Below are 22,165 nucleotides of genomic sequence, written 5' to 3' on the forward strand. Positions count from 1 at the left end.
TCTTCTGATATGTTCCTCCGGCCCAACATGATTTTCCTGCTTTAATTGTCTTATCGAAGCATCCTGCGTCACTCAAAATGTAGATTAAATCATAAACACATATCAAGTGGTTTCATCATCAAAATACGAGATTCAACAATTGTTAATTGTGTTAGGCTGCATCAGTATGTTTCATGATTTATCAATTTTTAACTTAAATATATTAATTCTTTATGATTTTAATTCATGAAAAATGGCTTTAGGATTTTATAAATCATGTTTATATTCTATCTAAATTATTGTGCACGTATGAGATTTTAGATCTATTACTAGATTTATTATAGAATTTTAGAACTATGTGAATATAGAAAAAGATAATAAAAAATCAAAATTAAAAATTGACCAAACTTTGGTCAGATCTTAAGCTTAGGTGTGGGTTCCACTCGAGTTCGGGTTCTACTCTCCGATGATCGATTGGACTAGGTCGACGACTTAGCAGGCTCAGCTCAGCCCAATGACAACTAGAGCTATTTTCAACAACTCGTGTTATTTTTCGTTAATATAGCTAACGACGTTAGGACAAATGAAGTTATTTATTTCACTCTCAGAATTACAGGGATCCCAATATAAATTTTTTAAATATATGAATCGTAATACAAATATGATCCAAGTATAAGATTGTAATATGTAATTAGCCCCTATTACACACCAATTGAAGCCCATAATGTGACCTAGCCCATGCCCCCTTTTTCCCTCTTTGATACACATGCCTAACATGTGAGTATAGTTTGGGCTGGTGTAGGCTGACCTAGCACTGTCCTGAATCGCCCTGACCTAATTTTAACTCTCTATTGGGTTGGATTTTGGGTTGGCCAGGAAGCCCAATTGGCCTCTAGATTGAATCTGAACATTTAGTCGATTTCGATTTTGATAATTTCGAATCGATTTAGATCGATCTAAGCTTGTTGGATCCAAATTGGACTTAATCAAGTCCAAAGTAGATCAGCTTAATATGATTCTAGGCTATTTTTATGAGGATTATGGGTTGATTCAGCTATGTTCTAATTGAATTGAGTTCGATTTAAGTCAATTGAACTGATTCAATTATGGTTTAGATTAATTAAGAGTTAATTAAGGTATAATTTATGATGTTTGATGACTTCTAGATTAATGGATATGGCGATAGCATCAATCTTGAAATTGACATGAGATATGTGATTGATATGGCAAAAGGATCTTTCAGCGAGTTAGGATAAAAAGATCTGTGTAATATTTGTTAATTACATGCCTTGGAGAGAGATTCTCTTATGGATTCATTTCATCTTCAGTTAGAAAGATCTCGAGGGATAAAACATCTGTTAAAGGTTGTTACTATTAGGAGTATGCTCCACCTAGTGTCCAACTTATACCATATGTTATTGAATGTGGTTGTGACGAGATTTATCCTTATTATGGTTTGTGTTACTTTAGTCTCCATCCATCGTACTATTTTTCTTCTTGCTTCAATATTATAATAGAATCAAGTAGAAAAAAATATGAACAAAATCAGCAAAAAAAAAGCTGAGTCGGAATACGAGATAATTTTATAACTTTTAAATTTATATATTAAAACTTGATTTTTATTTTTTAAGATGTGAATATTTATGAATATTTAAAATTTGTTTTGAATAAAATATCATTAACTTCTGTTCTGAGTTGTGATTAACTCTATTATCTGTTCTGAGTTATGATTAAGCAGAAGTATGTCACTGCACATGTTTCAAAAAATATTTAAACTCAAGATAATACAAAAAAAGACTTTAGTCGATAATTATCTTAAATATTTTAAAACCATAATTTAGACTCGATAAAAATAATAAACCAAATACCACATTGAGTTGGATCATCACAATAAGACCCCTCGAGGACTACCATTAACTTAATCATCTTAATCCACCATCGATCTCAACAGTAGCTAATATTCAAATGAGACCTTCGAAGGTGAGAACAAAAAGGTCCCAAGCTTACGAGGTTTATCTACTTACAAAACTCCCTCCTCTTCACGGGCCGTATTTGCACTTCATTTCCTCTTTAGATGTACCTAAGATTACAAATATACATGCAGCAGACAAACCAACAACTATACCTACGACTGTAATTCCCACACAACATGAATTCAATCCGGAAACACATACCGGACTGCATACCATCTATGGTTGTGTGCACGCAACAGGGCATCATTCCAGTAGAGCCATTGGCTACACTTCACAGTAACAGTCAACATCCATCCACAAGAAGCTACGATAAATATCTAAAGCTGGTTCTTACATCCAATTATCACGGCAACAACCCCAGAAAGACCACAAACTTTGCAGTAAAAGAAAACCTTTAAACGGGTTGCCGGTGAACTACAGACGAGGAGAAACACAAACATTTCCTCCTCCAGTGATCCAAACGCACACAAACAAAGCACCAGTTTGCACAAAGGATCAAACAAAAGATACCATTTGCATTACAGTCACAAATCAAAGTCTCCCACCAAACATCAAGCAGCATCAAAGTCGACGAAGATTGCAGGCATAAACATTGCAAATACCTATATGACCACATGCAACATTATATTGTGTTCACAGATAAGGCTTCCTATATGAAACTTGGAAACACAGGAACGGGCAAACTTGCTCACGGACCTCAAGACTTATTGCATGACAAACATCTTGTAACTTGAAGACTCAAAAAGTAAATTAGCACCAGTTAGGTTGCACAACCCCAAAACATAACAAATAAAGAAGGTTTTTCTACTACAAAATCAAATATTCATATTTATAGTTCGATTAGGATAAAATCCTAGAAATAAATGCCCACTAAGCCACCTCAAGAAAAGAGACAGATTTTCACAAGATAGGCCATAACCACAATCGGTAAGTCTAGCCAATTTCCTTGTGGCTCACCACCTGATAAACTAAAAAAGAATATATTTCCATTTAGTTGGGTGATTCAGATAACTCATTTGTCAATTCAATTATCTTCTTATATAACAATGTAGCTTTAATGAGTGTGACCTATAGCCAACAGTCTCATAAACCAGAGAGTAACACTCATTATTACAGTCTCTTGGTTTACGGCTTACAGAATTATGAAGTTCCTTCATGACAAAGTTGCAGACTTCCATGTATTCACCATCTTCCAAGTTAAATGGTAAAAGTAATCAAGAAAAACGATGGCCCCAGATGAGTTGAACAACAGTAGAAGAATCACAAACTTCAACAATTAACCATGAATGACTTGAACAACAGATGAACAAAGTTAAAGAATTAACAGAGAAAGTCATACACTAAAGTCACCAAACTAACACCATAGTCAATCCATTAGAAGATCTGAACTTAGAAATAAAAGGGAGCTATCCAAACGAAACCTAACTGACTATACACACATCCACATCAGACACTCCTACATTCTCCCAGGATGGAACTACATATCTCTATATCAGTTAAATAGCTGAACCATCTCACTTAGAGCCTATAATTGGCAATCGACAGCATAAAACATTAGATCAATCCAAAACAATTTCCCTGAAATAAAGCATGAAGATCACAACATTGACAAAATTTACCCTCGAAAAATGAACTTCATTGAAATAACATCATGCCAATAGATAAAGTTGAGCAATTGAGAAAACAACCATCCAAATCTAGCTCAGCAGAGCGGAATCAGATCATGGATCATGACAAAGACACGTCTTTCCAGCCAAAGTAGATAAGAAAGAACCCTAATGTCTAGAAAAGGCAAGTAAGGACACCCGAGGCGTCTTCAAAACCCTAGCTTAGTGCGACGCCAGTGCCTGCGCTTGGCGTTGTACCTGAGAACAATATATGAAACTTGTAAGCCAAAATGAACAAGTAGACGGCCAATCGAACCCGGAAGAAGAGAGGATAAAGGAAGAACCTGATAGTGTTATCGGTCCGCATACGGATCCAGTGGGGGATGGGGCGGTTCTGTCGCATCTTCTTCGCCAACTTCTTCTTGATCCGGAACGTCTTGTGCGACGGCTACATAGATCAAACGAGCAGGCGACAAGAATTAGAACAAGTAAAAACCCAAAGCGTCCGAAACCTCACCCTAGCAGAAGAGAGTCACACCATCTTAGCCCGCCGGTCTTCTGGTCGATGGCAGCGGCGGAAACCCTAGCGACAAGTGCGAACACGAAAAGGGTCGTCTTTTTTTCCAATTATATAGGAGTTGGTCCGGGAAAGGATTTGGCTATTGGGCTTATAATTGGGCTCACTAAGTTGGGCCCATTAAAGGTTGGTATCGCTTGTGGGGTATATATGGGTGAATATATACGTATTACATATGCCAATGTCTCCTTAACTCATCCGAAATCAATTTAAGTGGATCGATAGATCGAGCAAATCCAATCTACCTCACTGTACGAATGACAACCTGTGGGGTAATGAATTCAGAATCTTATTTTAGATACATCTCTTCCATCTGAACTTTTTCACTTTCCATTCAAAATAATCAAATCTGATCTAAATTGCTGTTTTAATCTTTCACTAACTAGTCCATATATATATATACACATATATATATATATACATATACATATATATATATATATACACACACTTCAAGAATCAAGAATCAAGAAATATAAAAAGGAAAAATTAAGGTTGGAAATTAAAGTTGAGTTCAAAATACTGCCTTAAAAGGATGTATTAGTGTTGAAGAGACTGCTTTGTTTTGGGAACAAATATGAAAAAGTTGCATAGCTTGAACAGTAGAGGAGACTTTGACAGGAAGTATATGCCCCAAAAAAAAAGCAAATTATATGGAAGTCTAATCTCTCTCTCTCTCTCTCTCTCTTTCTTCTTACTAAAAAAGAAATTTATATAATTTGGAGCAAGTTGATGAGACAAATTTTATCTATAAGTTATAGATTAAAATATATAAACATACAATAATAAAAAAGGAAAAATCTTTAATTCTTATGATGAGGAAAAATAATATGGATGTGGGTAAGAATGATTCAATGTAACTGAACTGAGAATGTGTGGACAATGAAAATTGATTATCTAAAAGTTATTTTTATTTTAGAGTAATTTTTTTTATATACTTTCTTCCTTATTTATTTTAATTTTGAGTCTCAAATTCATCATCTTCAAAAATCAAAATAGTTACTCGAACTAAAACTATGGAAAAACTCTTGAAACAACGAGTTCGATCAATGTCCGAAGCCCAAAGGAGCAACCTCATTGTTATATATAAATATTCAATTTATTTATTAGAATATCTTTAATTTAGGTTTTAAAGGAAATTTAAAAAGAAATATATGCTCCTTTTTTTTTTTTTTTACTTAAGTCAAATTGATGGAAAAGTGAGAATTAAGTGACAAGAGGGGGAAGGAGAGGAAAAAGTTCTCATTTTGATGGGTGCATGAACTCAGTCTCCCTCCTCCCTCCCCCTCCCCCCGCTCCCCACCCCCCCCCCTCCCTCCCCTCCCCATCCATTCATCCGCTCCTTACCATCCGTGCCTCCACTGCCTTCTCTTTCCTTACTTGGCCAACCGCCCTCCTCCCTCATATACGCCATTCCCTCAACCTCCCTCTCCCCTGTTCCTCTTCTTCCTTGACATGCTTGCTTCACCAGCATCTCTGTTCCGTTTCCTCTGGTTGCTGTGGTTGTGAAGTAGCCATTGGCCTTTGTTCTACTGTCTCTTGTTGCCTTTTGGGGTCTTGGAATAGGACACCGGCGCGTCACCATGACGGCCGAGGAAAGGAGTGCCGTGAAGGACGAGTTCCCCGTGGGCATGCGCGTTCTCGCCGTCGATGACGACCCCACTTGCCTGAAGGTGCTGGAGAATCTCCTGGTCCGTTGCCAGTACAATGGTCTGTCCAAAACTTCGATTTTGTTTCCCTTTTTGCCTGCGCAAACAGACGGATGTTAGGCTTGGATTGATGCGAGAGAGAGAGAGAGAGAGAGAGAGAGAGGAATCGTTTTTTATGCATCTGTCCATGTGTTCTGCAGTCACGACGACGACTCGAGCGACCACGGCACTGAAGTTGCTAAGGGAGAACAGAGACAAATACGACCTGGTTATCAGCGATGTTCACATGCCGGACATGGACGGATTCAAGCTTTTGGAGCTCGTGGGCCTCGAAATGGACCTTCCCGTCATTAGTAAGTATTGAATTCGAATCTTGTGTTGCATCTCGTGGATGTGATTATTACGAGAACTGCTTTCTGTTGTAATACCTCCTTTTCGGTCCGTAGAGTGCATCAAAATGTTAATTTGGGAGAGTTGGAACATTTTGTCCGACAAGAATCCAACTTTCTTCCAAGATAGATAGAACAACTTGGGTTGTTGGAACATAGAATCATCAGTTACTGAATATAGGAACAACAATTGAAAACTAATTGGATGATATAGTTTCTAAGAAGAGCAAATTGGCATTGCAGTGTTGTCCGCAAATGGTGAGAGACAAGCTGTGATGAAGGGGATAACTCATGGTGCTTGTGACTATTTGCTGAAACCAGTGCGGATGCAAGAACTAAGGAACATATGGCAACATGTAATTAGGAGGAGGAAGTCTGCTGGTGTTCAAAACAATAATGTCAACAATGAGGAGGATAGCCAGAAAGATCAGGTTACCGATTCCGAAAGTAGTCAGTGGGTCAAGGATCACAATGAAAGACCCAAGAAGAGGCACAAGGATCAGAATGAAGAAAATGATAGTGAAGAAAACATGCAAGAAAATGAAACTTCATCCTCTCAGAAAAAACCTAGAGTTGTTTGGTCCATTGAGCTGCACCGAAAATTTGTTGCGGCTGTTAATCAATTGGGCATTGACAGTAAGTGTTTCTGATTATTAGTCTTCCACTATACGACCTCACTTATCCTTTTTGTTGTTTCATTGGACTATTTGTGATTCTAATCCTTTTCTTGTTCTTTCTGCTGCAGAAGCTGTACCCAAGAAAATACTTGATCTTATGAATGTTGAGAATTTGACAAGAGAAAATGTTGCAAGCCATCTACAGGCATGTTGTTTCACTTCTAAGTTACTTTTAGCACATGATCCTGTAACTTATCATTGAAGATAAATTTATGATCTGCTGCACTGATTCTATAGTAAGCCGTAATCCCAAAAATTGTACCAGATAATTTTCTATTTGGCAAAAAGAAGAACTTTTGCATGCCACTTAAACCCTGGAGAATCCCTGCAATTGGTTTCAGTGAGTTGATACACCTGATCAATTAGACTTGTCGCTTGGATGCTAGAATAGTTTTGTAAGGACATAACAAGATCATTTAGATTGTCAAATTTATTTATGGAGACAGTTATTACTGATAACATACTTCCTTATTTTTTATACTAATCATCAAGTTTTATTTTCCATCTGATGATTGGTTAGCCACTTTCCTTTCATGATTGCAGAAGTATAGGCTCTATCTGAAGAGGCTCAGTGCTGTGACGGGCCAGCATGCTAGTGTGGCTTCTGCTTTAAGATTCAGAAACTTATCCTGTGTGAATATGGAATCACTGGATGTTTTCAGGAATTATCATGCACTGGGACGATCTCGACAGCTGCCATCACTTACATCTCTCCAACCAAATGGAATGCTGGATAGAGTTAATGGTCCATCTGTACCTGCAGGGCGTGTGCCTTACCAGGCTGTTGAAGATGGTCACATGTATCATGGCACAAGCAATCCACTTAATGACTTGGGAAAGCATCAGGACATCAGATTAACAAGAAATTCTCAAGCAAATCTGCTTCATGGGGTGCCAACATCATTTCAGTCAGGACAATTGCACCAGCAAAAGGTAGTCCAGGAAGCAAATAGCAGCTCCATTGCTGGATTATCTAGCAGTGGACTGTCTGCCAGTCTTTGTGGCAGCTCTATTGCTAATGTGGCTAGCAACTTCCCATTACTGCAAGCAAATAAGCAGCACCTGGAACATGGAGGATTAGGCGATTATTCTTCGGTTACGATGCCTTTATCGAGTGCAGACCCTTTTGATGACCTTCAAGATTTGTCTCAGCTTCCTCATATTGGTATACCTAATGTAACATGGCAAGATGCTGTTTTATCAACCGAGCATTCTGCCAATGCATTGCCTGGATGTGCCCCATTTATTCATGAAAGCTTATCTCTTTGTCAAAGTGGAGGAGATAATTCACTGCAAACTCCACTAGCGGGCAATAAAAATCATGGTAAATATTTCAGCAATGTGGCAGTGACACCATTGACTGCTACACAACACCAAGTTAATTTGTTTGGTGGGAACATGATGATTATGCCGGCTGGTAGTGATGACAACCCAAACATCAAAAGTCTGGGCAATTATAGACAGGAATGGCATCATACATTTGACCCTAATGCCACATTGGGTTCTTCCTTGTGCCCTTCATTGCCACATCTTGGGGTAAATGAAAAAATATTGCAGCATCAGACATCAGAGAGCAGCATCCATAACAAAATGATGGGTGCCGTTGAGACGGGCCAAGCTTTTGGTGTTCCATCCCTCCAATATAAGTGCATGCTCGATAAGTCAACTGTGGAGATTCAGCTGAATTATAAGGATGACTATGGGTCAGAGAACAACAAATCGTGCAGTCGTGTCACTTCTCCTGGTTGTAGCTATGGCAATATTGCAGATGTCATGACCAAGCCTGTATGCTTTCTTTCCATGTTTCTTCTCTATAACCTTTCTGCTTGCTCAATTATTCATTCTTTCAGATAGTCTAAATAGAACTTAGCAACTGATGATAAAGTGAACTAGTTATAAATATGTTTATAGTGTTATACACCATCTTTTTCTTTTCTCGAATGTCGATATATCTCGTGATGTGTGGTTGCCTTTCTTTTGTAGTTCCTTATATATGTTAGTTCAAGTGAACATCTAATAAGCAGCTAAAGCATTTTAGGAATGATATAGATACTAAGTTTGTTTCGGAACATTTTAATATGGCTTGAAATCTTTTGGTAAGAGACATTGCCAAGGCATTGTACAAGCCGAATAGGGTCATTTTCTTTGATAAAGATGGGAGTTATGGAAGTTCTAAAATGCCGAATGCAGACAGTACCATGTCTGATTAGCATGCATCAGTAAGAAACATCTGACTCTTAAGAAAGAGAATGATCACAAGCTGCTCTGAGAAACTTATTCATAATGCACTACTTGCTGAAAGATATTCTTTTGTTGAATCCTGTCATATCGATATTATGCTTCTCATAGAAGAGCCCATCAATCAAAGCTTTCTGTTGATGATTCCTCAATTCCTGAAGTCCACTATTAGTAACAGGAACAGAGCAAACAACCTAATTACAAAGTAGGAAACAATGTATCATAGATATCCACTGGTATCATATTTTTTGACATGAGCAGCACAGTTCTGCTTATACAAAAATGCGATAACTTTGTGCAGTTTCATGATCTTGATGATTTAGTCATCGAACTTGATTTTGGATTTTAGAAGTACATCTGATTGCACCCTTTTTTTTGCAGGATGATAGCAATGATGCTACATCAGAATATGGCAGCACTAAGATGTGATATTTTTGCCTGTTCAGAGCTGAGTGATCTATCTTGCAGCTTTATTAAGTAGATGCAGATTCTCTAAACTCAAGATGCTAGTACTGTTATGGTTGATGTGTGAAGAACTTTTCACACTTACAGCTCATGTCTTTGTATTACTTGAACCATCAAGTATTAACAATAATACAGAGTAGGAGTCAGTTCAGTGGACATTGGGATTGTTTCTTTTCTATTCTTTTTTTTTTTTGACTTAGATCTTTGCACCCTACAGGCTTTGAATTTGATTTTATGGTGGTATGTCTTATGTTATATTCAGATGACTATGCATTTTTCCAATGGAAAAAAAAGCAGTTGTAGAAGAGAATACATACCAGAAAAATGATGTTGGATCCTTTGACCTTTTCTTTTGTTTAAACCAGTTTTGAACAACCATTCAGTAAATTTCAAAAGCACTATATATATATATATATATATATATTTGTATATATATATATATATATATTTGTATATATATATATATATATATATTTGTATATATATATATATATATATATTTGTATATATATATATATTTGTATGTATATATATATATATATATTTGTATGTATATATATATATATATTTGTATATATATATATATATTTGTATGTATATATATATATATTTGTATGTATATATATATATATTTGTATATATATATATACAAATATATATATATATATACAAATATATTTGTATATATATATATACAAATATATATATATATACATATATATATATATATACATATATATATATATACATATATATATATATATACATATATATATATATATATATATATATATAAGTATACATATACATATATTCATATATATATATGCATACATATATAGTTTTATGTAAAACTATGTGTATATATATACATATATATAATTTTATGTAAAAGTATAGTTTTTGTGGGAGTAAGTGTGTGTTTGGGAATACATTTGAAATCATTTGCATAATTTTTGTTGTAAATATACATTTCAAATGTGAATTGGTGCTGGATAATTTTTTTAGAATCGTATTTGGCTTAGATGCTACATTAAAAATGTTCAAATACTAATACTACCTTCAAATAGTATTAACATTTCAATATTTATGAAATATTAATATAATTTTTAAAATATCTCATGATATTATTTAATATTACAAGATTGTCAAAATGATTTAGTGATATTTTTTATAAGGTGAAATTTTATTTTATTTTTAAAATATTATTTTATATTTATTTATATAATTATATTTTTATTTATTCTATATTTGGTTTATGCAAAATTTTTTATAAGATTATGTACATTCATTTATTTATTTTTTACTTATTAATTTAAATTATATATATATATATAATTTTAAATAAAATATTAAAAATTATTAGAAGGATATTGGGCTCGAATCCTGTCTTCCTTACTTATCCTTTGTAGAAAAGATAATAGCTTTATCAATACACATAAGATATAATATTCATCTATTATTTATCAAGTATTAAACTATATATTCACCGAAGTTTCTTTTTTCAACTATCCATTAAAAATATAAATATGTTTTCAAACGTAACCTAAGAAGTCTGAGACACATTTGCATCTTATAAAATTATTTTAAATTATTTTAATTTTTATCTTTTTCTGATGTGCTATTGATTTTTTTTTTCCTGCAGTTCGGGTTTTTTTTTTATCTTTTGACCATTGATTAGTCCGCGATCCAATGGTTTGATGACCCATTGGTATCGAAAAATAAGTTTTAAGCTCATCATGCTCGATCCGCTGGTGATGGACGGATCAAGTCCTGATCTTAAAATGTTCACGTCCAAGTCACGATCGGAGTCCTTTGCGCCCTCCCAAAGCCTCGCGCCGATAAACATGGCGGCTCTAATTTCTCTACACGCAGACAGTTCTTTCGTAGGCTTAATCAAACATGTGTAGTGATTTTCCTGTATCAAGTTTAGCATAAATATATACCTTTAAACACATTTTGCTACTAAAAGCAGCAAAATATTTTATATGTCCATACTTCTATAAAATTATTTAATTTGAATAAACTAATATTAAACATGATTATATATGCTTCTTATAAATTTTTAAATGAATAATGACGACAATGATATATATACTACCCATATTTACATTTACTTGTTGCTCTGTGATTGAAGAGTATATTATACCACATACACAACTGATGTATAGAGAATATAACACAGGCTTCGTACGCGGGTTGTGACGTTTGATAAAACCTAGGATTCGTTTTATTGTTTTAATTTACAATCCAAGATCAAAGATTCCAAGCTACATATGAACTGTTCACACGCTTAAACAATATACACGGGATAATTCATTGGGTTATAAATAATGACTTGATAGCAAACCAGTTTCTAATTAATAACCTGATAACAACCGATACTTTGGTGAATTGTTTCAGCTAATGCTTATGTTACATGCTGATGCATATGTAATGTCAAAAAACAATTATGGAATACCCATGGTGGGGGTACGAGCTCATGAAGGCCGTCGATTACATCAAGCAAAACAAGTACTGCGTTCAGGTTAGTGCGTTGGAAAGTCACTCACCACCCAGCAATTGAACCAAAACTTCGTGGCACAAGTAGTTGGCGACAAAAGGAATACTGGCTGATTAAAGCAGCTTGATAATTCAAACATCACTTGTATTAATTGGAAGATAGACTCCCTCCGTTGCTAACCAGACATTGTCAGGACGCTTCTCGCGAACTCCACAGACCTGCAAAAGTATGCAAAAGTTATAGCAACTCATCCGCAACCGATAGATAATTAGGAATACGTGTCAGATTCAGAAAACTCGTGCTAGCATTCTTAAAGATGATAGAACAGTTTGGTGAACCCTCCGACACTTGCTCGTCTAGGGGGTATCTTTTAAGTAAGGTGCTCTTCAAATTTAATAAACACAAGATCTGTGTGGTAGTATTCTACCTCTTGCTGGCCTCCAGCTATACGGGAATATTTCTTGTCATGACTGTGAAGATAACCACCAGTATCGACATGCCGCAGTCTTACCCTTTGGTCTTGCTTCCAAGTCTTCCCACTTCCCTCGATCTCCAGCCTGAAAAGTGAAGGTAACGGTAAACATAAGTAGCCTTATCACTTGCATATGAGAAGAAGTATTAGCTTTGAAGCAGTTCTAACCGCCAAAAGTCTCCAGTATCAGAGTTCATGTCTCCTCCGTAGCAGCTCACCTGTAGTTAGCCAAAGATATTAGTTATCTAGCAAAGGTTGGGTTAAAACAAAAGATCAAGGCATTGATCAGTGAATCAAGACAAATGATAATGACAAAATAATGAAGGAAGCCAAAACACCATGTTGCAGTGAGACTTTTCATAATGTGCAAAAGGCTCTTTGTAGAAGACTTGGCTGAGGGGTTATCTGCCATTTGTTTTTTTTCATTTTTCACTGCCCTAAACCATAGGGTAACCTAAATCTGTTGATATCAGCTTCTTTCAAACCTATCTTCTAGCAAATGGAAATTCTTTTCCCCCAATTTTAAGATATAGCCAAACAAAGTTTAGTGCAGCTAATAGCACCATGCCTTGAGTACGAAAAAGGAGCTGCACCTGGAAGAAAATATGCAACTGCGTGTTGGAACCACTGTGAACAAAGTCAACCATTATCCACGAATCAGAAGATAATCACAAATTATTAGCTATGATCTTGTAAGAAGCAGCCTAACAGTAGATGGTATGGTCGCTGTTTTTTCTACTTTCTATTCTTTTCATTTGCATTGACACCTCCCCCTACTGTAAGATAATAATCTTTGACTCCTCCAAATACAGGACACAGTAACTCTGTAGAATAAGATGCAAATCAGATAATGGATAGACATGTCTAAAGTGTCTCTTGATATATAGAGACAGCACAAGGCAAAATCATGGGACTGGTAAAACCTCAAGTTCCATAACAAAAATATGTGCAGCCTATACATAGGATTCTTTTACTAAGAACATTTGTCTGTGAAGTTCAATTCACTTTTCTTTTCAAATGCGTAGGGAAAAAAAGAACATAAGAACAAAATAATTAATAGAAAAGGCATACCAAAAATTGATAGTATTAGTCTTCCATGGCTTCTATGACACAAGCTTGAAATGGATTATTCTTCCTTGTCATAGCACAAAAAAAAGCCTTCTTTCGACGTGTCAGAATTACCTCAGATTTTCTTCATTCTTAGTTGGCACCATCTCATGGTGTAGTATAAGATGCAACGATTTTTTATTTATATTTCTTACTTATAGCAATCATTTACCTTAATGTCATGATAAACATGTCGACACAGGAACCTACAAAACTATACTGCACCATCTTTATCGAGCTAAAATACTCTAAAAGTTGCAATGACACAGGTGGTTTAGAATCTACACCTATGGATTATGCAACAAAAGATGATTCATGCATTTAGTTAGGCAACATCTATAAATTCATCAATGGTTATTTGGTTTTCTGCATTTGCAGCATCTGCATATCCAGTACTTGGTTACTTGCAATTAGAGCCTATATCATACATGATACAAGATATCCAGATGCATCCAAAAAATAACTTTTTTCATCAACAAATTCTGCTGCATTTGCCAAAAAGATGCAGGTTAAAAAAAGCCTTTTTACATAAAAATTGTGTGCACATGGGGCAAATAGAAGATCCAAACAACAGGAAGTCTACATCAGTATATGCAAAACAGGCCCAGAGGCAAGGATCTAGATGATCCTAAACTTATACAATGCCAACAGTGAGTTGAATGCTAAAATCCATACTGGAACATCATAAATGATACTAACCTCCAGATTACCGGTTATCGGCGAAGCATGCAAGTGGCTGTGTAGCCATTTTCGTGTTCTCATATGTTGTAACCTTATGATAGCTCCATTCGGAATAACATCACCTTGTTTTGCAGATGAATCAGGTGGAGGCTTCACAACCTGCATCGTTAAACATAGTAACAAACATTACAACAGGGCATATTAAATTACACGAAATGAGCAGTCAGATAACATCTAAAGTTTGTGAACATCTCATGACAACAAAACATCATTAACAAGAGATTACTAGGAGCTGGTCAGATGCACCTTTCTCTGCTCAATAATTCATCCAACAGTAAATCAAAAACTGATCTAAGGGGCACTCATTTATATCCTACTTTCTATTATGCAAGTCTTAATACATCTTCATCTGCCGTTTGCAGCACATCCAGCTTCCAACTTATAACAAGGAAATCATTTGGTCAACTATCTTTGCTAAATCATTTGGTCAACTATCTTTGCTAATAAAATTGATCATCCATCTCAAACAAATACACCAAATTAAAGGTGACTAAAGAATGAATGATATATTCATTGTTCATCGCTCAAAATCCCTACACAAAAATACTATCAAGAAAAAAATGATATATTTTCGATAAACAACTAGAATGTATTGTTGTACTTGTACGTAAAGTAAAAACCAACAGAGCTGAACAATGATAAAAAAATCACGAATGCAAAAAGGAAACAATAAACAAATAGTAAATGGCAACAAGAAAGAAGAGAGATTAAATCATGAGCCACCAGCTGTGCTAGCCCTCTTCAGAAACGTTGATGGGGAATGGTGAAAAAGAGAATTTCTAGATAACGAGATTATTAGGTGACTGCTTCCACTAAATTTATGCGAGACCTTGAATTTATTCTCCATGTGAAATGACCCCTTCCTTGATGAAAAGGAAGCACAAAAGAAGGGGGAGAAATCAACAAAGTAAAATAGGATAGTGTATATGTCTATAAAAATCTGATAACCGTATCGAATGCATATCTAAGTTTAGATACAAAGTTAAACAATCTACACATTTCACTAGTTTATCTTTGCAAAAAGTCCAGTTTTATCAACAACAACAACAACAACAACAACAACAAAAGTCATAAGTCCCAACAAAAAAATCAAATTCCATACTTAAGCCATTTCCCGAAGTGTTGCAAATCTCACGTTCTAATTTGTATGTCATGATACACATGCTTAATCATAACAGAAAATAATAAATCCTGTCTACTAAAGTGACATTCAATCTCACGTTCCATGAAGATGACATTAAAAAATTGACAGTATAAGAAAGAAAATAAACTAAGATTCAATCAACAATTATAACACGTACCCAATAGCTATTCGAATCATCCACATTGGGGAATCCAGTGACGGATTGCTGTCCACTCCCGGAGCCATACGGCACATCGTGTGAATGCAGTCGAAACTTCGTCCTATCGTGCATCAGCTTAATCACACTGCCATATGTGATCTACCGAAACAAAAAAAACGGAGTATGAGGAAAAGGATATATGCATGATCAATGAAGCGATCTAGGGTTTCGGATAAAATCCACCGACCTGGACGCCTTCTTGGGCGGCGGTAGCTGGGGCGGGGGAGCCCTCGGGGACTTCGAGGCCGAGGTAGAGCAAGACGGCGACGGCGAAGAAAGAAAAGGCCATGAGGAGGAGGAGGAACAGGAACCAATTCTGCTGCCAGAAGGGGAGGTCTTCGGGATCGAAGGAAGCAGGCGGCGGTGGCGGCGGGGCAGAGGAGGCGGAGGACGGGATCCTGCGGCGGGAGAGGCCCTGATGCCCCGACGGAGCCACGGCTGCTCGCTCTCGGCGGCCCTCCAGAGCGGTTACAGCCTTACAGGAGTAGGAGGTGATGGCAGCGTCTCCCTCTCTCTCTCTCTCTCTCTCTCTCTGGCGATCGCAGTCTCTTTTGCTCGCAGCCGTGAGGTCGCCGGTCGTCGAGTAGGTCTCCCGCTGGCGATCAGTTCCAAACGCATTTGTAGTGGATCCAGCGATGCTTGGGCCACGTCGAAGAATGCGTTTCAGCAAATTATACACGAACACGTGGTAATTCTGATGATGTGGCGCGACACGATTTGTTGAGACATTTGGGCACTACGCTTCTCTCGTCCCCTTGCTCTGATTGGTCGCCAATAACATGAAAATTAAAGCGACAAATCCATGGAAACAAGAGTAAAACTATTTAACGAAAATATAATAAAACTTAAATATTTTTATTTATTGAATTTAAGCTCACAAGTAGACAATAAATTTAAACGATTAATATTCTCTTCATCGTTTGATCAACTATATAAATGTATGGGGTATAATATTCGTTGACGTCTGGTCAATTCGATATGATTCATAATGGTAGGATCATTCGAGGTACCTCCAAGTTAAATGTCGAGCTCTCGAGATGCTAGTTATACGAAAATCGAGCCGAAAGAGATTTCTTGATCCGATCTATTTGATATCCAATTTAATAACTTGATGTGTATAAATGTGGATGTCAGTAGTTAAAAAAAAGTAAATCTCATTGTACTCCTCTTGAATATGAGCTTTTATATCTCTGATCATAAAAGGGGTAAAATATTTTATAAAATATTTTATATAAAGATATCATTTAACCACCTTTAATAGTCTCCCTTTAATCTTTTGTCCATATGAGTGACAAAAGGGAAAGAACAATCTATAATAGTTTGTCATGCACCCTTACCATATGGGTAGATCGATGAAAGATATGGTCTGTTTCCCTTTTTCATTTTTGACATCCCGTGATAATGTTGAATAATAATTTAGTTCTTCTTATCAATGTGTATAAACAAAACTTTTGTCGTGTGTTTGAACTACATTTGTTTAAATTTCAGAATTGACATGTATTTATTTTATCGTTCAACTCAATTTAGGATGTAAAAGGAAAACAAAATAAGCATAAATATTACTAAGGCTTAATTTTCAATGCATGGTTCTAATTTATTTTTGCTTCCTTTTGTATCACGTAAGTACTATGTTACCATTAAATTCAAAAAACCAAAAAGAATTTTCTACTCAGTGTGTGGTTAACAACTCTGACCAATAATATTCAGATGGTGAAAATCTTATCAAATCATCACAAAATCCTGAGATTCTAAAATGAGATTTACTTAGTTTTAATCTCTAATATTTAATTCTGATTCCTTACCTGTATCTAATAAGAACACTGATGACATTATCTTGATATCGTGGCTTACCATTCAATAGAATAAAATTTTATACCTCATAAGATTAACGTAGATCATGAAATTTTTTATATATTATAATAGCAGAATTATAATATTTTCATTTGAGTCTCTCGTAAAGAGTGCAAGACAAAATTAATAGATTTTAAGGATTAAATGGGTAGGTTCTCCTTAAAACGGTACAATCTTGCTACAAGATTGTCACGTCGCTAGCTTTTATCACATAAGTAACATGTAAGCAAAAGCTAGGGAACCACTTACTCCCTACACTCGCTAGTAGAATGTCACGTCGCTTACCTTGGCTTCCCGAAATAGGCTCGCGAGACCCACTCCTCATCGATCCTGTAGTTGGGAAAGAGAATATGACTCCGCATTAATGGTCAACAGTATGACCCAGCCTCACCATCCTTCCCTTTCGGATGGACGATGAAGGGACCATGCCCTGTTTGACCTAAAGAAGCAAGGAAGTCAGATCGGAGGTATATCCTCGACAATCCCTAAGCACTGCCCTCGGGGGCACTACTAGTTACAGATGAACTATAAGCCAATCACGTAAGTGATGACACGAGTGATACGCTACATAATCTCTTTTGGTTATTATTATTATTATGATATTTACTTACTTTATATTGAATGATCAATATATTATGATGTCCTTATATATGTGCAATGGTAATTAAATCATGATGAGATCATGATAATAAGATCAATTCACCTTTAAACATATACCATAAATATTACAAGTCATAGGTTACTTGAAAGGGACATCGAATTACTATATAGACTGGTGTGCTATATACCCATTCATATAATGGAGGTAGTTAGTTTTATAGTTACTTGCGTGAGGATATTAAGGATATAGTGCAAGTGTTCATTAGAGAATAAGTTTACTGAATGATCCACTTATAGAATGTCGGATGGTTAATAATACCTCATCGTTAGACAATGATTTCGTAGTCCCAATTGTGTATCTGGTCCTTAGACTTGAGATACTAAGGATACTTTTTTTGTGTACTCTATTTTTTGATATCAGATTTATATGTCTGAAACTTCCAGATCCAGTACAAACGGTCATCGGGAATAACAACCAATCCTAGGAAAGCAATTGAGTATTAATAGAGGATCATCTAGTCTCAGTATTATGAGAAAAATATCCCATATGTTCTCACTCAAGCAAATCTTTGGCTAGGGTCAATCAGATTGTGATGAATCCAATAAATGAAGATTGAGATAAGAGTTCTCCGAGAGAATCCAATTAGAATGAGACTTAGATGGATTTCGTATGAGCTTTTGATAACAGCATGCCTAATATATGGTCTCTTGAATATTAGATGGATGAGGGATAATATATACATGGTAACTAAGGGCAAACATGTCCGATGGATTAGATCTCCTTGTATCATTTGAAAACTATGGCGTAGTGACTTAGTACGTCCATAGTCGATAAGTTTAATGAAGTATTATGGGATAATAATTCATCGAGTTAGAAGGAGTTATGAAAAGTGTAACTCATGGCCAACTCGGTATTAAGCCTAGAGGATCACACACATATGATGGACAATACAATGAATAGAGGATTGAATATAAGATATCTAATAAGCCGCTATTTTTATGGATCTATTGGGTGAGACCTAATAGAGTTTAGAATGGTTATTGGATGAGGATCTAATATCCATTAAGTTAAGGGTAATTGGATGAAGATTCAATATCTATTAAGGTAGGATCCATTAGAGTTAGTAAAGGGGCTCTTTATAAATAGGAGAAGGGGCTCAAAGGGTTATAGGCTAGACCCCTATAGTTATCGGTCTCCTCATCTTCTCTTGTTGTCAGCCCCCTCTCAAGTGCGAGAGGACAGCAAGAGGGACCGGTTGCTAGTCATAGGTGCCCTACAAGCCAATCACGTGAGTGATGACACGTATAACATGACATATAATCTTTTTACTTATTATATTATGGTATTTTCTCACTTTATATTGCTTGTTGCATATATATATATATATATATATATATATATATATATATATATATATTGTGATGTCTATGAATCTATGCAATAAAAATCGGATCGTGATAAGATCACGATAATGAGATCGATTCATCTTTAAACACAACTCTAAATAATTTTGGTCATAGGTTACTCGAGAAAGACATTGGGATAACTGGATAGATTAGTATGCTGTATACCCATCCATATGATGGAGGCGGTTAGTCTCATAGCTGCTCGTGTGGGGACACTAGGGATACAGTGCAGGTGCTTATTAGAGAATAAGTTCACTAATTGATATGCTCACGGAATGCTGGATGGTTGATGATACCTCATTGTTAGACAACGATTCCTCCATCCTAGTGGTGTACTTGGTCCTTAGATTTGAGACACCAAAGATGAGTACTCCCCTCTTTGATACCAGATTTATAGGTTTGAAAGTTCCAAATCTAGTATAGCCAGTCATCGGGAGTAACAACCAACCTTATGAGGGCTATTAAGTGTCGATAGAGGATCATTCGCTCTCGGTATCATGAGAGAAATATCTCATGTTTGTTAGGATCGGAGCGACACTAAGAGGGGGGGTGAATTAGTGCAGCGGTAAAGTGCGATAAACTTTTGGCGATTTAAACACTTTCGGAAACTTCGTACGATAAAAGCAACGTTTTCATTTGAAACCGTTTCGATTGTATTTTAACTTGAAGGGATAAGTAAGACAGAGACAAAGAAGTATAGCATTAAAGTGCAAATGGTTTGCAGTAATATAAATGATAATAAGTAAATGCAAACCAGAGATCACACCGATTTTACAGTGGTTCGGTCAAATGACCTACATCCACTTGCGAGGCTCCTCTTCGATGAGGCTCCCACCTTCTATTAGCAAATCTCTTGAAAGGGAAGGGTAAATACCCCTCTTATAACTTTTTACAAGCGGTTCACTCTCTTACAGATTTTCAGCAAGAAAGAAGGAGGTGAACACTAACAAATTGAAAACAAGACTAGCAAAGACTTTTCTAAGACCTTTCTCTCAATCAATTGCTTCTCAAAAAGTTGTAATCTCAGCTGAGATTTGAGGGGTATTTATAGGCCTCAAGAGGATTCAAATTTGGGCTCCAAAATTTGAATTCTCTTTGGGTTCCCGATGTTGGCGGTGCCACCGCCTGTCAGTGTCAGACACTGACAGTGGACAAGCGGTGCCACCGCCCAGCCCAGGCGGTGCCACCGCTCAGCTCTCGGGTGCTGGGCGGTGCAACCGCCCAGTCTGGCCGTGCCACCGCCAGACCCTTCGGTTCACTGGTTGAGCTTCAAATTTAGCCCAAACCAACTCTAATTTTGGGCCCAATTGGCCCCTAACCAGGATATAGGATTATCTCTTAATCCTAATCCTAATTACAAGTGAACTACATAACAAAAAGACATCCTAAGCAAGTTTTCAACTGCGAACATCGAGTCTTGTTCCGGCGAGTTTTCCGACGAACTTCTTCCGACGGACTCCCAGCAAGCTCCCGAACTTGTGATGACTTTAACGAGTAGCTGAGCCTTCTCGGTGATCTCCGTGAACCTCCGACGACCTCTTCGGTGAACTTCCGAAAATTCCGACAAGTTCCCGATTTCTTCTCGGTTGGTTCCGGCAGCATCTCCGACGATTCTTCGGACTCTTAAACATCCATCGAACTTGACTCCGGTATTCTTGCTTTGTGTTTTCTGGTTATCGTAGTTAATCCTGCACACTTAACTCAATAATATGGATTAGATCAATTAACCCATCAATTGATTGTTATCATCAAAATTCAAGATTCAACAATCTCCCCCTTTTTGATGATGACAATCAATTGATGACGGAGTTAAACATAACTCCCCCTATCTATATGCCATATTATGAGAAGATAAAAACACTTGAATTCCATCCCATTGAATTCAAGCATAAATTGATAAGTTCTAACCGTAGAACTTATCGTTATTATCATTAAGCCTAAGTAAATGCGAAACTTCGATGAAAATCATTTTCAAGTCGAATGATAAGAGACAATTTTTACTACGACAGGAGATAAAGATTTTCAACATGAATTTCATGATATACATGTTAGACATGCTTTCAAAATGATCAATCAATCTTGCAATATTCTCAAAGACTTTGCACGGCATATAAGACATTCATATCACACAAGCTTTTGCAATTCATATAAGTCATGCTATTAAAATGGTATAAGTTATCACTTTTCTCCCCCTTTGTCATCAACAAAAAGGGAATGAGACTTGAAGCACATAATTTGTGATTATATCATTAGGAATTCAGCATTGATCATAAAAATTTTATCATTCAAAATTAAGTATGCTAAAATATTTACGCAGAGTTCATCTTAAAGGAAAATTCAGCATTCATCCATTTTATCAAATCTCTTATTTCTATAAATAGCAAAAATTGGAGATGTACAAGGAAGAGATAAAAAATTTCAAGTAGTAACTCCAATAAGTCAAGATCATAATTCGAATACAAATCCATTCAAATTCAATTCGTCAACTTGAAACTCATAATCAAGCCATCAAAATCAATTTCGAGATTCACAAAATATCATAAAATCATTAATCTTGATCAGATGGGAGCGGTGTTTGACTCAAGAT

At 36.1% G+C, this 22,165-nt stretch overlaps 3 protein-coding genes across 3 annotated transcripts; 1 reads left to right on the forward strand and 2 right to left on the reverse strand.

Annotated features, from left to right (window-relative positions):
• Positions 1-3,566: 3,566 nt before the first annotated feature.
• Positions 3,567-4,232, reverse strand: LOC135637011 (large ribosomal subunit protein eL39). Its single transcript, XM_065149336.1, has 3 exons — positions 4,098-4,232; positions 3,904-4,007; positions 3,567-3,817 (listed from the first exon to the last, which is right to left on the reverse strand). The coding sequence occupies exons 1-3, from the start codon at positions 4,098-4,100 to the stop codon at positions 3,769-3,771; spliced, it is 156 nt and encodes a 51-aa protein (XP_065005408.1). The 5' UTR covers positions 4,101-4,232; the 3' UTR covers positions 3,567-3,768.
• A 1,321-nt stretch (positions 4,233-5,553) lies between these two features.
• Positions 5,554-9,518, forward strand: LOC135636160 (two-component response regulator ORR24-like). The gene is made up of 6 exons (XM_065147761.1): positions 5,554-5,846; positions 5,986-6,138; positions 6,418-6,816; positions 6,923-6,996; positions 7,395-8,636; positions 9,471-9,518. The coding sequence occupies exons 1-6, from the start codon at positions 5,720-5,722 to the stop codon at positions 9,516-9,518; spliced, it is 2,043 nt and encodes a 680-aa protein (XP_065003833.1). The 5' UTR covers positions 5,554-5,719.
• A 2,329-nt stretch (positions 9,519-11,847) lies between these two features.
• Positions 11,848-16,329, reverse strand: LOC135622485 (stromal cell-derived factor 2-like protein). The gene is made up of 6 exons (XM_065124385.1): positions 15,908-16,329; positions 15,679-15,819; positions 14,336-14,476; positions 12,698-12,747; positions 12,485-12,614; positions 11,848-12,275 (listed from the first exon to the last, which is right to left on the reverse strand). The coding sequence occupies exons 1-6, from the start codon at positions 16,007-16,009 to the stop codon at positions 12,189-12,191; spliced, it is 651 nt and encodes a 216-aa protein (XP_064980457.1). The 5' UTR covers positions 16,010-16,329; the 3' UTR covers positions 11,848-12,188.
• Between the last annotated feature and the right edge of the window lie 5,836 nt (positions 16,330-22,165).

The sequence above is a fragment of the Musa acuminata genome, chromosome BXJ1-3, assembly GCF_036884655.1.
Source record: "Musa acuminata AAA Group cultivar baxijiao chromosome BXJ1-3, Cavendish_Baxijiao_AAA, whole genome shotgun sequence".
Lineage (NCBI taxonomy): Eukaryota > Viridiplantae > Streptophyta > Magnoliopsida > Zingiberales > Musaceae > Musa > Musa acuminata.

What these genes read in the sequence shown, in the direction of transcription:
- LOC135637011 (XM_065149336.1), bottom strand. An exon ending in CGGACCGATAACACTATCAG is followed by an intron (nt 3,818 to 3,903) that starts GTTCTTCCTTTA and finishes TATTGTTCTCAG; the next exon opens with GTACAACGCCAAGCGCAGGC.
- LOC135636160 (XM_065147761.1), top strand. Translation starts at nt 5,720, where the DNA reads ATGACGGCCGAGGAAAGGAGTGCCGTGAAGGACGAGTTCCCCGTGGGC. An exon ending in AATGGACCTTCCCGTCATTA is followed by an intron (nt 6,139 to 6,417) that starts GTAAGTATTGAA and finishes TTGGCATTGCAG; the next exon opens with TGTTGTCCGCAAATGGTGAG. An exon ending in ATGTTGCAAGCCATCTACAG is followed by an intron (nt 6,997 to 7,394) that starts GCATGTTGTTTC and finishes TCATGATTGCAG; the next exon opens with AAGTATAGGCTCTATCTGAA.
- LOC135622485 (XM_065124385.1), bottom strand. Translation starts at nt 16,009, where the DNA reads ATGGCCTTTTCTTTCTTCGCCGTCGCCGTCTTGCTCTACCTCGGCCTC. An exon ending in ATGATTCGAATAGCTATTGG is followed by an intron (nt 14,477 to 15,678) that starts GTACGTGTTATA and finishes TTAACGATGCAG; the next exon opens with GTTGTGAAGCCTCCACCTGA. An exon ending in CGATAACCGGTAATCTGGAG is followed by an intron (nt 12,748 to 14,335) that starts GTTAGTATCATT and finishes GGCTAACTACAG; the next exon opens with GTGAGCTGCTACGGAGGAGA.